A 15717-nucleotide genomic window follows, 5' to 3' on the forward strand; every position below is an offset into this window, starting at 1 on the left:
TAGATGTAAAAGAAGCTGATCTGTTGTAGCAATGTATTTCTCTGAACCTACATAGATGATCTCATGGGATGAGATGGGAGGGAAACATTTAAAACCTACTAACAGAAAAATAAAGACTTTATGCCTTCTTCCCATACAGGTCCAATGATTAATTGGCACTAGCTAAACACAGACGACTACTCAATTAGATCTCCACTTAGGGGTGACCCTGAATTATCTTGGTAAAGAAAATTGTCACAGTGGATAGAGCCACAGAAATACACTTAACTGTATATTTTGTCTAGAGAGAGACACAATAATTAAAAATTTAAAAAAATTCCCTGTACCTTGGAAATTTTAAAACTCTTCATTAACCAAATATAAACAAATATAAAATACAAATCAAAATTTAAGAGTAATAACCTTTAACAGTAGTAAATGCTTACATATCAGGATCCATGGTAAATAATTAAACTAGTTGCTATAAATAACCTATAGCTTTTAATATTTATATTACTGAAAACTGTAAATTAAAATGCAAAAATTTATTATTACACAAAAAACTGGAAAAAGGAATAAGAAAATAAAGCAAAAGCAAATAAAAGAGACAAAGGTAAAAGTAAAAGCAGATCCTAAATTAGTTCTCCTAATTTTAATCAACATACTACTTTATTTAGTGGGGCATAAAATATGTAACCAATAAAAATAGTGAAAAATGAAGATACACTAAATAACGCAAACATGGAGGATTTATACTATAACAATGGAAAATTTTAAACACTTAAATTATTTTACACAGCTCAAAGAATATATGTTTAAAAGGCTAGGTAAAATGAATAATTCCTTAGGAAAATTATCAACATTAAAACCAAAGGAAATAGAAAATTTAAGAAAATGAGAAAGGTATTAAATTATTATTCCTACCCCAAAACACCAGACCTAAATGACTTTGCAAGGGAAATTTGCTAAAATTTCAAATACTGGATAATCTCAGGGCTATATAAACTGTTCAAAAACAGTCATTGCTAAACTATAGCCAGTGGGATAAGTCTGACCTGCCTCTTGTTGTTCTAATTAAAGTTTTATTGGAGATTATAGTTGGAAAGCTTAAAATATTTACTGTCTGTTCAATTACAAAAAATATTTACTAAACCTTATTTCCAGTATAGATTCAAAAACAAAAATTTGCAAGTTATTTCTATGAGGCATTTATAAAATTGACAACTCAATTATAAAGATGCACAAAAAGACAATTATGGAAAATAATAGCGTCATCAAGATGGCAGAATAGAGAGCTGTAGCTGTAGCTCAGTGGTAAAGCACTTGCCTAGCACATGTGAAGCCCTAGATTCAATCCTCAGCACCTCATAAAGATAAATAAATAAAGGTATTGTGTCCATCTACAACTTAAAAATATATATAAATGATGGCAGAGTAGAAAGGCTGGACATTCTTGCTCTTCGCAAACATTGATTCAACCATAGTTTATGTATAGATTCTCCTTGTTAAAAATAAGCTAATTAAAAGCACCCTCAGAGAACATAAAATCTTTCATCAAAGCCAGTAAGGAAATTCAGTATAACCTTTCACCAGAGATCCTGCTATATGTAGTACTCCATGACAAAGAAGAGATTCATAGTCCTCAGCTTTACCCACGGGATGGAAGGGCTTTGATCGTATATCAACACCCCAGCTTTTCCAAATGGATGTCCGGAGGACTGGGTTTAGTCTTGAAGTACTGAGGGGTCTGACATAATCTATAAGTCCTGGAGAGAATGCAGACAGCAATTCAGGTTGATAAAAACCATTGATTCTCTCTCTGCTTATCACAGAGACAGCAGGTTAAAAAAAATATATCCCAGATCCCTTTCTTGCCTCTTATGATGGAAAGAGTTGATCTCTGTGTTCAATTTCCCAGTTCTCTGGGAGTACCTAAAAACTAGTATCTGTCTTACTGACTTAAATCTCTGAGTCTGACACAATCTGGCTACATGGGGAGAACCAAGGTGGTGGTTTAGACTGATAGATGTACATAGCTACACCGACTGGCTCAGCATAGAACAGACAGAAACCACCACTGCCTGCTTCTTTATAGGAAGGGATAGACTTATAGAGGCCCTCAGAGTTTTCAGCCAGGCTGTTGGTGAGGGAATTCTCCTATGGGAGGCAATTAGGGGAGCTTGGGAGATGAGCTTGTTTTGTTTAGTGCCAGACACCAACACAGAGATTAAAGAAAAGTAAGGAATGTGACAAATTTCCCCCAAAATAACAATATAATTCTCCTGAGACCAGCTCCAATGAAACAGATTTATTTTATTTACCTGACAGCTAATGACTCTCATAAAGATACTCATTGAATCAATAAAATTTTATGCATGAACAAAATGAAAGTTTCAATGAAGATAAAATTTTTAAGAGTGCTAAACAAATCATGAACCTGAAGAAAATAACTAAACTGAAAAAATTCCTGAGAGATGACAATAGCAGACTAGATGAAGTAGAAGAAAGGATCACTCAAGTCAAAGATGGGTCACAGGAAATAATTTAGAGGAACAAAAAAGGAAAAAATAATGAAAAACAGTAAGCTTAAGAGATTTGGGATAACATCAAATGGACCAATATGGATATCACAGAAAGTTCAGAAGGAGATGAAATGAAGAATCAAAGTTTATTCCTTTGATTTGCATTTATTTTCAACAGGTTGGGGGAACTTGAAATTAATAAAAGAAATAATTAGTAGAAATCTCCTAAATTTGGGAAGAAACTAGATATCCAAATCCAAAGGCCAAAGGACACCAAATGAAATAAACCTAAAGAAATCTGTTCGGAGAGACATTATAACCAAATTGTCAAAAATTAAAGAGAATTTTGAAAGCAACAAGGAAAAAGCCGTGTTCTTCTGTATAAGAGGGAATCCTCATAAGATTATCTAGTTTTTCCAGCAGAAAAATTGCTAGCCAGATGGGAGTGGGAAGATATATTCAATGTGTGAAAAGAGAGAAAACAAACAAACAAAAAAACAACCCAACCAAGAATATCATACTTTGCAAAACTGCCCTGCAAAAATGAAAGAAAAATATTTTCCCAAACAAAAGCTGAAAGGTTTATAAGAAATGCTAAGGTATTTTTCCAGTTGAAACAAAGGGTGCTGAATGGCAACAAGATAGCAGAAAAAAACAATGAAACCCATTGATAGAGTAAATATAGAGACAAATAAAAATTACTGTAACTGTAGTGATGGTAGTTAAATCACTTAAGAATAATATAATTTAAAAAATTATCAAAAATAGGTATAATTTTAAAACTTACTAAAAGATTGACAATATGAATAGATGGAAATTGCGAAAAAATACTATAAAATGTGTTTTGGGGTAGGGGAAATTAAAGTGTAGAATTTTTGTATACCATTGAACCTAAGTTATTATCAGGATAAAAGAATGTTATATTTTATGTAACCTCTAAGCTAGCTATCTGCACAAAGAATGCCTGTAGAAATTACACGCAAGTAAAAGGAATAAAAGCATATCCATAAAAAATCAAGGAACTTCAAAACAAACAGAAAACAAGATGATAACAATAAGTCCTTCCCCATCAATAATTAATTTAAATGGAAATGGATTGAACTCCCCATTGAAAAGTGGCTGCATGAATTTAGAAAAATTAAGACCCCACTGTCTGAAAGAAACTCACCTCAAATTTAAAGGCACAAAAGCAAAAGTGACAGGATGAAAAATGATATATCATGCAAATAGTAATCCTTGCAAATGTTAACCAAAAGATTAGAGGGATGGTTGACTTCAGACAACATAGACTTTTAAGTAAAAAGTTATCACAAAAAACAAAGAAGGATATTATATATGATAACTGAGCCTATCTTCCAGGAAAATAATAATCATAAATATGCGTGTATCAAACACCAAAGTGCCTAATATACAAAGCAAACATTGACAGAAATGAAGGGAAGAAAGAAATGGCAATATATTCACAGGAACCTTCAATAAACCCACTTTTAATAATGGGCAGGTTATCCAGATAGAAGATCAGAAGGAAAGAAAGGAGTTGAATAATACTATAGATCAAAGGGACTTAATAGATATATACAGAACTTTCATACAACAGCAGCAGCATACATATTCTTCTGACGAACAAAGATGGAGAACATGTTAGGCCACAGGTCTTAACAGATTTTGAAGTATCCTTTGAGACCACAATGAAATAAAACTAGAAATCAGTGAGAAGGAAACTTTAAAATTCATAAATATATGGAAATATATGGAAACATGCTCTCAAACAATTAGTGGCTCAATGGGAAATCAAAAGGAAATTAGAAAATTCCTGTGACAAGACAAAACATACTACACCAAAAATTATGGGATGTAGCAAAAATAGCACTAAGAAGGAAGTTCTAGCAATAAATGCCTGCATTAAAAAATAAGGACGATCTCGAAACAACCTAACTTTACTTCAAGGAGCTAGAATAAGATAATCAAACTAAGTACACATGTAGAGAAAGAGGTAAGTAAAGATTAGAATGGAAATAAATGAAATAAACAATAGAAAAACCATCAAAACTGAGTTGATTTTCTGAAGAGATCAATAAAATAGCAAAACCTTTAGCTAGTCTAAGAAAAAAAAAGGAACACTCATAAAATCAGAAATGAAAGAAAGGATTTATAACTGATGCCACAGAAATAAAAAGAATCATGAGAGACTACTATGAACAACTACATACCAACAAATTATAATCCAGAAGAAATCGACAAATTCCTAGAAAATTCCTACCAGAACAGGACATTAATAAATAAATGGTTTGAACTTATCTGTAACTAATATGGAAATTGAATCAGTAATCCAAAACTTCCTAACAAAGAAAAGCCCAGAGCAGATAGCTTCACTATGAATTGTACTAAGCATTTAAAGAAGATTTAACACGAGTATTTCTCAAACTCTTCCCAAAGCTGGAAAAAAGGGAACACTAACTTTCTTATTTAAGAGGCCAGCATTACTCTGACACAAAAGCTGGAAAAAATACAAGAAAATAAAATTGCCGGTGAGTACCTGGGATGAATATAGATGCAAAAATCCTCAGCAACATACTAGCAAATCGAAGCCAACAGCATATTAAAAGGATTATGCACCATGATTAAGTGGGATTGACAGTGTCAAGAATTCACAGTAGAGAGTTGTTCAACAAACAGATTGGGAAAACTGAAGAATATGTAAAAGATTATAATTGGGCCTTTACCTTATAACATACTCAAGAATCATTTCAAAAGAATTGAGGACTTAAACATGACCTGAAGCTGTAAAACACCTAAGAGTAAAGTTTCATGACACTGATATTGATAATGACTTTATAAATATGACACCAGAAATACAGAAAATAAAATAAGAAATGAACAGTAAGACTACATCAAATTTAAAACCTTCTGTACTGCAAAGAAAACGGACAGAGTGAAAAGGCAACAGAAAGAATTGGAAAAGTTTTCAAAACCATATATCTGATAGAGGGTTATTCTCCAAAGTATATTTTGTAAAACCTCCTACAACTCAATAATTTTAAAAAAGCTGATATCCTGATTTAAAAGTGGAGCTACAACTTGAATAGATATTTAACTAAAACAAGCACACAAATGATCCATAGGTATATGAAAAAAGTCTGAATACCAACAATCTTTAGAGAAACACACATCAAAGGCACAAATGAGAGATTACTTCACATCTGTCACAATGGTTAGTAGTAAGAAAAAAATAAAAGATGTCTATTGGATATGGAAAAACTAAATTCTTTGTATTCACTTGTGAATTGTTCCATTACTATGGAGCACATTTTTGAGGTTCCTTACACACACACACACACACACACACACACACAAAGAAAGAACTATATATGATTCAGCAATTGTACTTCTAGAGATATACTCTAAAAAAATTGAAATCAGGATCTCAAAGATATATGTATTTCTATATTCATTGTAACACTATTCATAGTAGCCAAGATGTAGAAACAGCCAGAATGGCCATTGACAAATAAGTAAAGAAAAGAAAATATGGTATGTGCATGCAATGGAATATTCTTCACCCTTCAAAAAGAGGGGAAATTCTGCAATATGTGACAAAATGGATGAATCTTGAGGATATTATGCTACGTGAAATAAGCCAGTCACAGAAGGACAAATACTGCACAGTTCAATTTGTATAAGGTATCTAACACAGTCAAATTCAGAGAATATAAAACTGTAATGATTGACAGGGCCTGGGGGAGGCAGTAATGGAAATTTAATCAATGAACTTAAAAGTTTAATCAAACAAGATGAATAAGCTCTAGAAATCTGCTGTACAACATTATACGTATATTCAAGGAAAAGGTATTGTATACTTATAAATTTGATAAGAGATCTTGTGTACTTACTACAATAAAATAAAATATCAATGGAAAATTCTTAAATAAAATATTAGAACACAGAATCCAATAGTACATTAAAAATAGCTCATTATGATAAATGGTGTTTTGTTCCAGGAATGCAAGGATATACTATTAGAAAATGTGTTAATAGTAGATCTAAGGAAAAATATTATCATTCTATGTGATGCTGAAAAAATCTTTGAATAAAATTTAACACCCGTGATATTTCCATTCTTGATAATGGTGGATTACCTTGTTTCCAATCATCATCCCACTGGAAGAACTAGGAAATACAGACAACATATTTTTGAAAGTCTTCTTGAATGCTCCAGAGAATGACCAAACATTTGGCATCACCTTTCCCTTTTTAAATAACAGTGGCTGAGAGTGGCTGAGAGACTAAGTGGCCAAACCTATAGGATAGTCATTAAATGGGAAGATAAGCAGAGTGTCCTGCAAGATGGTCCTGGAAGATGATGGGATAAAAGGAAAGCCAGCTAGAAATCCTTGTAAACATTATCTCAGACTGTTTGGGGGATTAAATTGATCTTTTTAGCCTAATTGCCTAATAAAAACAAATAACATGGTGGACACAAGAATCAGAATAGACCAAAAACTAATAGAACAAACAAAGTAGAAAACAGAACAATAGGGGATTTGAATTACAGTTTTAACACAATTTTAACTGTGATTGAAATGTAAACTCTAAATCATGGAGAATTTTGCCAGAGAAGTGGAAAATAAAAAACAAAATACCTGATTATAAACAAATGAAAAGATAACTGAACAAGTATATGAATAATACATTATTTAGGAGAGGGGAGAGAAAATTTAGCAGTAATAATATTTCAAGAACTAATGGATGATACTTTTCCACAACTGATGAGATATTGGAAATCGAGATGAATTACAGACTCAAAGGAGGCATAATATAAAGTCCACCTAGGCATATCAAAGAGAAAAATCTGCAAAGCATTCAGAGCATGGGGAGTGGGGGGGCGGGGAAGCAATGAGTCTCACAGCAGATATCTAAATGTAAAAATAGGAAATGAGGACAATAGAGTGATATTGTCAAGGGGCTAGGGAAAACAACAACTGCCTATACAGAATTCTCTACAAAATTATTTTTAAAAACATCAAATTCATTGTCTTCAACAAATGAAATTTGTGACAATTCATGAGTAGCAAATATGCACTAAGGAGAAAACTAAAAGACTTCAGAAAGAAAATGAAATTTATCCATTATATAAGAACAGAGATGAAGGAAGGAGTAAAAAACAAAAAGGATTGGTTAAACTGAGGCAATATTTCATATAAATAATGATAATGACTTCAGGGAATATAATATATTGAGGATTAAAATACAAGGGAAAATAGGTAAAAAGTGAGGCTGAAATTTATTGAATTTAACTTCTAAGGCCATAGTGATGGTTAATTCATTATGTGTTGAATTGAATAGTTAAGTAATACCCAGATAACTGATAAAACATTATTTCTTTCTTTTCCTTTTTTGGTACCAGGGATTGAACTGAGGGACACTTGACCACTGAGCCACATCCCTAGCTCTATTTTGTATTTTATTTAGAGACAGCGTCTCACTGAATTGCTTAGCACCTTGCCTTTGCTGAGGCTGGCTTTGAGCCAGCAATCCTCCTGTCTCACCCTCCAGATCCGCTGGGATTACAGGCATGTGCCACCACACCCAGCAAAGCATTATTTCTGAGTGCGTCTAGATGGTTTCAAGAAAAGATGAGCATTTGAATGAGCTTGGCCCTCTTCAGTATGTGAATTTACTCTCTTCTGGAGCTGATATATTCTGCTCTGGAACATCAGAGCTCAAAGTTCACAAGCCTTCAGACTCTGTCTTCTACCAATGCTTCTCCTTCCTCTGATTCTCAAGCCTTCAAACTCAGACTGAATTCAATCGCATAAGTTTTTTCACAGATGACGTTTTGTGGGGTTTTGCCTTTATAACTACATGAGCCAATTTCCATCAAACACATACACACCCCACCATATTCATTGTTTCTCTGTGAAGAACCCTGAATAATATATTCCTTATAATTTCCAGAGAGTAACAAAAGTATTAATTTACATCACACTTTGATAAGTTATGGAAAAATTTTCTATCCTTGTAGGAGCACTAAAAGAATTAATAAGTAAATGTATTATGTATAATTAAATAGAGTAGGAAACTGGTATAAGAACAAATTGCTAGCCATCCCTTCTCTCCCACTTCTCCATAGAAGGAAAATAAAATGGGATAATAATTCAGCAGAAAAAATAATGATCCTAAATTTGCATATATCTAATGACATAGCATTATAGTGTACAGGCAGTGTACTTCACATAGTACCATGTTACCTGAAAATTATGCAAATTTGAACCATCTTTTCACTTTGCAAGATTCCTTGGTGTATGTGTGTTTTTGTATGTATGATTTGATAAGGCTACCTTTAAAAATAATACAAGGCAAAATGAAAAGAATTAAAATGAAAAATATTTAAGTTCACAATTGTGGCTGGAGATTTTATTACACTTCTCCCAATTACTGAGAAAATAAGCAAATAAAGACAATTAGTAAGAATAACAAAAATTTGAACCACATGATTAATAAACTTATACCCAACCCTTAAAGACTACATATTATTGTCAAGCACACACAGGGAGTAGCAAAAGTATTACCAAAGATTTACATTTGCTGAATTATAAAATATATGTCAAAAATTTCAGAGTTAAAATAATATACAATATATTCTCTAAACTCAAGAGAATTAAGATTATCAATAAGAAAAACATAAATAGGAAATCCCGCTAATGACTAGTGATTAAGCACCATACTTCTCAATAGCTTATAGTTCAAGGAAGAAATCAGAACAGAAATTGCAATATATTTCAAATTAAATTAGAATAAAAACATGGCATGTCAAACTTAGAGGGTAATTAGAGCTGTGCCTAGATGAATGTTTATAACTTTTATTTCATTTATTAAAAGGGGAGAAAAGCTGAAAAATCTATGATCTTAGTATCCAACCCAGGAAGTTAAAAATATAGTGAATTAAACCCAATGAAAGTAGAAGAAAGATAACAGAGATGTGACAATTTAATTTATGGCATCGACACCTTTGGGTCTTAGGGTACTCAGCTATTTGATCAAACACTATTCTCAGTGTTTCTATGATGATGGTGTTGGACAAAGTTAACATTAAACCTATAGACTGAGAAAAGCAAATTGTCCTTCATAATGTGGATGGGTTTCATCAATCGGATGAAGGCCTGAATAAAACAAAAAGGCTGAGCCTCTCCTGAGGAAGAGAGATTCTTCCTGCCTGTCTGCTTTGGAATTGAGACATCAGCTTTTACCTGGCCTTTGGGACTCTAATGGAAACATCGACTCTTCCTGGTACTTGAGCCTGCTGGTCTCTAGACCATAACTACACCATCAATTTTCCTGGTTCTCAGGCCTTCAGATTCAGATTGGAACAACATCATTTCTCCTGGGTCTCCAGCTTGCCAACTTACCCTGCATATCTTGGGACTTGTCAGCCTCCGTAATCATGTGAGCCGATTCCTCATGATAAATCTTTCTATACAGAAATATATCCTTTTGACTTGTTTATCTAAAGAACCCTAATTCAAAAAATAAGAGTAGATATTAAAGTAATGTAAAACAAAGTTAATACTTTAGCAAAAATGAGAGTTGATTTTTTTGATTTGACGTATCTGTGGCAAGTCTGATCAAGAATGAATGAGAAGGCACACAAGATCACAAATAATTTTTGTTCATTCTAGGAATGTAGTTGGTTTAGCATTTTAAGAATGTAGTTGGTTTAGATTTTCAAAATCAATATAATTCACATTTTAACAGAAATTAGGACAGAATATATGACATTAAAAATAGATACATAAGAAACATTTAATAAAATTCAACTTCCCTTCAGCATAAAAATCTCTTGGTATTCTAGAAAAAGAAAGAAACTTCTTGACTCTGAACTTTGTTAATTTACTCAAAGCTAAGAAAATGTCCTCCTTAATGGTGAATAAATAAAATTTTTCTGTAATCAGAAATGAGATAAAGTGCCTATTATGTATCTTTCTATTAAACATTGTACAGCTATTGACAATATAAATTATTAGAGAAAATGAGAAAGAATTGAAACCTTCATATGCAGCTTGTGGAAATTAAAACTGGTTTAACCACTTTGGAGAACTGCTTGGTAACATCAGTTAAAGTTAAACATGTTCATACTCTATGGACCAGCATATACTTGATAGAATGCACCTGTTCACATATATATATATATATATATATATATATATATATATATAAAAGTTTGTTCATTTCATCATTATTACATTTATTGTAAAATGAATACATTAATTGTGGTAGTGTGATAGCTAAAACAATGGAATACTGTTTGAGTAATGCAATTGAATAAACTACAACAAATAAAATAGAAATAGAAGCAAGACAAAAAAAAACATGTAATACATAATTCTTACATAAAATTGAAAAACAGATAACAGTAACCTATAATGTTAAAAATCAGGACATTGTTTAATTTTAGAAAAGAGGGAAGATATTGACCTGGTAAGAGTATGAAATAGGGTTCTGAGAGGCTTGTATTTTTAAAAAAATTTCTTGTCTTTCTGTTTTATTTCTTGACATGGGTAGTTTCATGGGTATATGAATACACAATAAAATATTTTAAAATTAAGCCTCTATTTCTGATCAAAGAAATTTATAAAATGTGAATTAATTTATATCCTTTATTTTCAGAATCCAAGATCTTATTTAATGAGGAAACACTAGATGCACTAAGAAGAAATGATGCTCACCCTCTCCATTATTTTTAACACTATAGGCTATTTTAGCAAAGCAGTTAGACTAATACAAACACTTACAGAAATAAAAATTGAAAAGGAAGAGTAAAATGTCTGTATTTTAGATTATTATGAAAACATGCCTGAAATGACTAAGAAAATCAACTTTAATTATTGTTATTTGTATTCTTGATGGTTACCATTCTAATGAGAGTGAGATGAAATCTCATTGTAGTTTTGATTTTTATTTTCCTGATTGCTAAGGAGGTTCAATATTTTTTTCACTTATTTGTTATATACATTCATGATTATGTCAAAATGAACCCCCATTGTATTATATATAATACATGAATAAAAACAAGAAAAAACAAAATGAACATTAAAATAAATACAAATAACAAAATAATTGAGAAGGATGTATACCCAAATTCAACTATATAAATTATAGTTTTTAGAAAAGATAATGAAAAGAATAGCTCATATAAAATGACAACAAAAACATCAAAATAACTAAGTATCAAGTTAACCAGAAAATAAAAATGTAGAACACTTGCAAACTTCTTGTAAGATATAAAAGTATGTTTGAATAAATAAAAGGCATCCTTTAGTCTTTGATTAAATGTCTCACTTTTTTTAAATTTCTGAAGTTTACTCTTTTTCTTGACTTTTAAATTTTTATTTATATTACTTTTTATTTATATATGACAGCGGAATGCATTACAATTATTATTACACATTTAGAGCACAATTTTTCATATCTCGTATAAAAAATACATATTGACACCAATTTGTGTCCTCATACTTGTACTTTGGATGATAATGATCATCACATTCCACCATCATTAATAACCCCGTGTCCTCCCTTCCCCTCCAACCCCTCTGCCCTATCTAGAATTTGACGTTTTTAAAGTCAAATAAATATTATATCATAAAACAGTTTAAAGTTTTCTTCTTTTCATGTTTATTTATAAAACTACAAATTTCTCTAAGATTCATCTGTCTCACAAGTTTCAATATGATAAATTTTTTGTTTAGTTTTTATTTTATACATTTTATTAATGATTTCTTTTCTCATAAATTAGAGATGTTTTTTGTTTCCAAAATACTTTTCTCAGTGATTTCTCATTTTACTTCATTGTGATTAGAATATAATAATATCTAAAATTTTGATTCTTTGGTACTTAATAATTAATATTTATCAAATACCCATTTTCTTCAGAGTTCTAGGTTCTAATGATATAACAGTGAACAAATCACCTACTTCTTTGTCTACAGTATTTACATTCTGTTGTGAAATACTTTAAAATATGATACATAAATGATTTGTTACTTTGTGTTTCAATGTGGTCAGATATGATTGCAGAGAAGTCTCCTTTTATCTTGATCCCTTATGGTTATTGAGTGACCTTGTCTGATATTTCCTTAATGTCTGGGGCTCTTTCCTCTTCATTAATTCTCTAAGTGATTCTAATACAATATTTCCTGTATCATAATCTTATAGTTATTGTCAGATCAGGCGAGGTGGGCAGAGACCAAAGGAGGCAGATTTAAAAAGGCCGCCTAATAAGAGGCTTTATTGAGATATCACTCCCAGGTGGAACTCGATCAGACCCACAGAGTGGACAAGAGAAGGGTCTGAGGAGAAACTGCGTCGAAGCTCGACCAGACTGGACTTTTACGGGGCTTACAGCAGGAATGGAAGGGCTTGGGACAGGAAAAGGTGTTTTTAGGGTCCCTTGTCCCTGTGGAGTTAGTCAAGGGAGTTGGCTGAACTCCAGGATTGGCCAGGGGGTCCTGCTGATTGACAGGCGTTTCTGCTGGCACCTGATTAATGTTCCTTTCCCACGGGCGGCTTTGTTCTAGTCACCACCAAGTCACCACCACCGACCTAACAGTTATCTCAGTAATTCTTGATATTTTGATGCTCAATGTTTTATATATTTGCTTTCTGGGAGCTATTAGTGCTGTCTTATTACAAAGCAACTTTTGTCTTTCAAATATTTACTTTCAAAACTTAATAATGTTTTAGAATAGGACTATTACAACTTTTTAAAAATTGTTTTTCTAGTTGTAGATGGACACAATATCTTTATTTTATTTATTTTTATATGGTGATGAGGATTGAACCCAGTGCCTCATACATGCAAGACAAGCGCTATAACACTGAGCTACAGCCCCAGACCAAGACTATTACATCGTAAGGCTCTAGTTTGGAAGAATTGGATTAGTCACTTTTTTCACTTAAGTGATATTTTCCAAACTTTTTAAACTATCAAATTTTCTTTACCATAATCTTATACACGCAATAGAAACTAGTTTTGTTATTCATCATTTTCTCTGGTATGTAAAAAGAATTGTTCTGAAGTTCAAATATTAAAGTATAGTATATGTGACTTCATATGAATTTAAGAAATATCTATATAAATGCATATCTAATTTTGATGTTTTTTCTCATTTAACAAATCATTAAATATACCATTTTATCTTTATTTTCTAGACCATTTTTCTTTTCATCCAATTTTTATACTTACTTTTATATTGTGTCACATATATTTATATACTTTCTCATTTCATCTTAGAATGAAGCAGAGTTAATTGATAAATGTTTATATTGAAGTAAAGCTTATTTGCCATGCTATATATTTTTTAGTTTTTAAAATTGGAACATAAATTATACATATTTATGAGGTATCTTGTGATGTTTCAATACATGTGCATATTGTGTAATGTATCTGTCTTCTCAAACATTTATTTGTGGTGAGAATTCTTTTAAAAGTAGGAAACTTATTTTCAAATTCTAGAAAATTAGTATTATATAATTATAAATAAGTTTTGTTATGTGATATGATTTTTTATTGTATTAACATTATTATTTATTTGAGCCAAGTTAAAATTAATGTCACAATTAAGAAAATGATTGTTTTAATGTTTTTCAGCTGCTAATAGGTTATGAAAATGGTACTGTAGTATTCTGGGACTTGAAATCTAAAAGAGCAGAACTGAGAGTTTATTATGATGAGGTAAGTGATTTCTACTGAAATATTTGAAGTCTTGTGACTTTGTGTCATTTCTATTTTTAAACTTTGTACTGTACCAGTATTTTTTCGCTGGGAAATTACCTGGTTTTCACACTTTATTTTGTTATTTGTATAAGTTTCAACTCTGGGTTATCCTTCTGAGTAGCATTCTGCCCTGACTGCCAATTTTTAGGCCCTGTTTTAGAGTATCCTATGTACTTGGGTTCATGTTACCTATGGTGTATTCCCAATTTTGTCTTATTCCTTTTCTTTTCTCTAAACTCCCATGTGTATGTCTTACTTCCTTGTCCTTAAATTCTCTAAATTCTTTAAGTTTTCCTTAGAAAACTCTTTTCTATGTTAAAAATTCAAATCAATTTGAAATGCAATATCTTTCTGTACTTGCCTTCTTAAAATAGAGATTTTATAAATGGTAACGTTAATAAGTGACAATAAGATCTTGAAATAAATTTTATTTAACATAATTGAGGATTCGGGAAGCAATAAGCCCCTATTTATCAAGGAAGAGTATCCCAGTTGACACTTTTGGTTTAGAGATTGATTCCAGGTCATTAATTATTTCCTCCTTCAGAAGATACTAATAAAGACAAATTGTATTAAAAGGTGAAAAGGTAATTGCTTCTTATAGCTATGGAAGTAAATATGATCATCTATACTATTAAACTTTTAAAATGGGGGAAGGCAATAGGAGAAGATGGTAGAATAGAAGCAGGCTGCAAGTTCCAGCTCTTCCGCAGTTCAGAACCACAATAGCTGGAGAGATATGCAGCAAGTTGGGTGACTGAGGGAAAAGACTGAGATCTAGTAATAGATTGACAGACACTTGGAGAGACTCAGATTCTGGTTACTGGAATAGACAGTGAAAAAGAGTTCATCGGTTTTGAAGCTGCCAAAGAGGCAAAGTTGGGAAAATTGCTTCAGAAGCAGTGGTAGAAGAGAAAATCAGAATTTAGCTGATACAGAAACTACATACCAACATGTGAAAAGGGCTCTACTTCTCTTTAACTAGTGAGTAGAGAACTGTGGCCAAAAGCCAGAAGGTCAAACCTAAGTTTAGAGTTTTGGGAAAGACAAATTCTTGCATCTTCATCTCCTCCCGAGATAGTGGCAAATATTGTTATGGAAGAATGCCTTTGAGGCAAGCTAAATGATATACACAGTGAGATCACTGCAACAAAAGACCACCACATCTACCACCAATCAGAGTAAGACTGGGTGCAGTCTGTTACCTGGGTGCAAGGCACTTTTCCCCACACCAAAATCTTCCTGAGTGTATACATACACACTCATTGCTCATGTCTGTACTGGGGAGGGTTCTATCTGCTGAGCCAAGAATGTTATAGCACCGTCACCTTGGCTCAAGTAGGAGCTTCTGGAGCCATGGTAGTGTTCCCAGCACCACTTAAACTGTGCTGGAAAAGGGCAAGTAGAAGACTGTTAATAGCTTAGGCACATGGCTCTGCTTCATGT

The 15717-nt window shown here is 32.1% G+C and overlaps 1 protein-coding gene across 8 annotated transcripts in view; it reads left to right on the top strand.

The window, feature by feature from the left end:
- Stxbp5l (syntaxin binding protein 5L) overlaps window positions 1-15717 on the top strand; it is a 350200-nt gene that overhangs the window by 96745 nt on the left and 237738 nt on the right. For all 8 annotated transcript variants that reach the window (XM_058583478.1, XM_058583479.1, XM_058583477.1 and 5 more), the window contains one exon: window positions 14146-14229. In XM_058583478.1, coding sequence (XP_058439461.1) covers window positions 14146-14229 — 84 coding nt within the window. The remainder of the gene's footprint in view (window positions 1-14145; window positions 14230-15717) is intronic.

This window comes from Marmota monax, unplaced genomic scaffold, assembly GCF_021218885.2.
Source record: "Marmota monax isolate L192 unplaced genomic scaffold, Marmota_monax_Labrador192_F-V1.1 WCK01_AAM20220418_F8-fsc00052, whole genome shotgun sequence".
NCBI lineage: Eukaryota > Metazoa > Chordata > Mammalia > Rodentia > Sciuridae > Marmota > Marmota monax.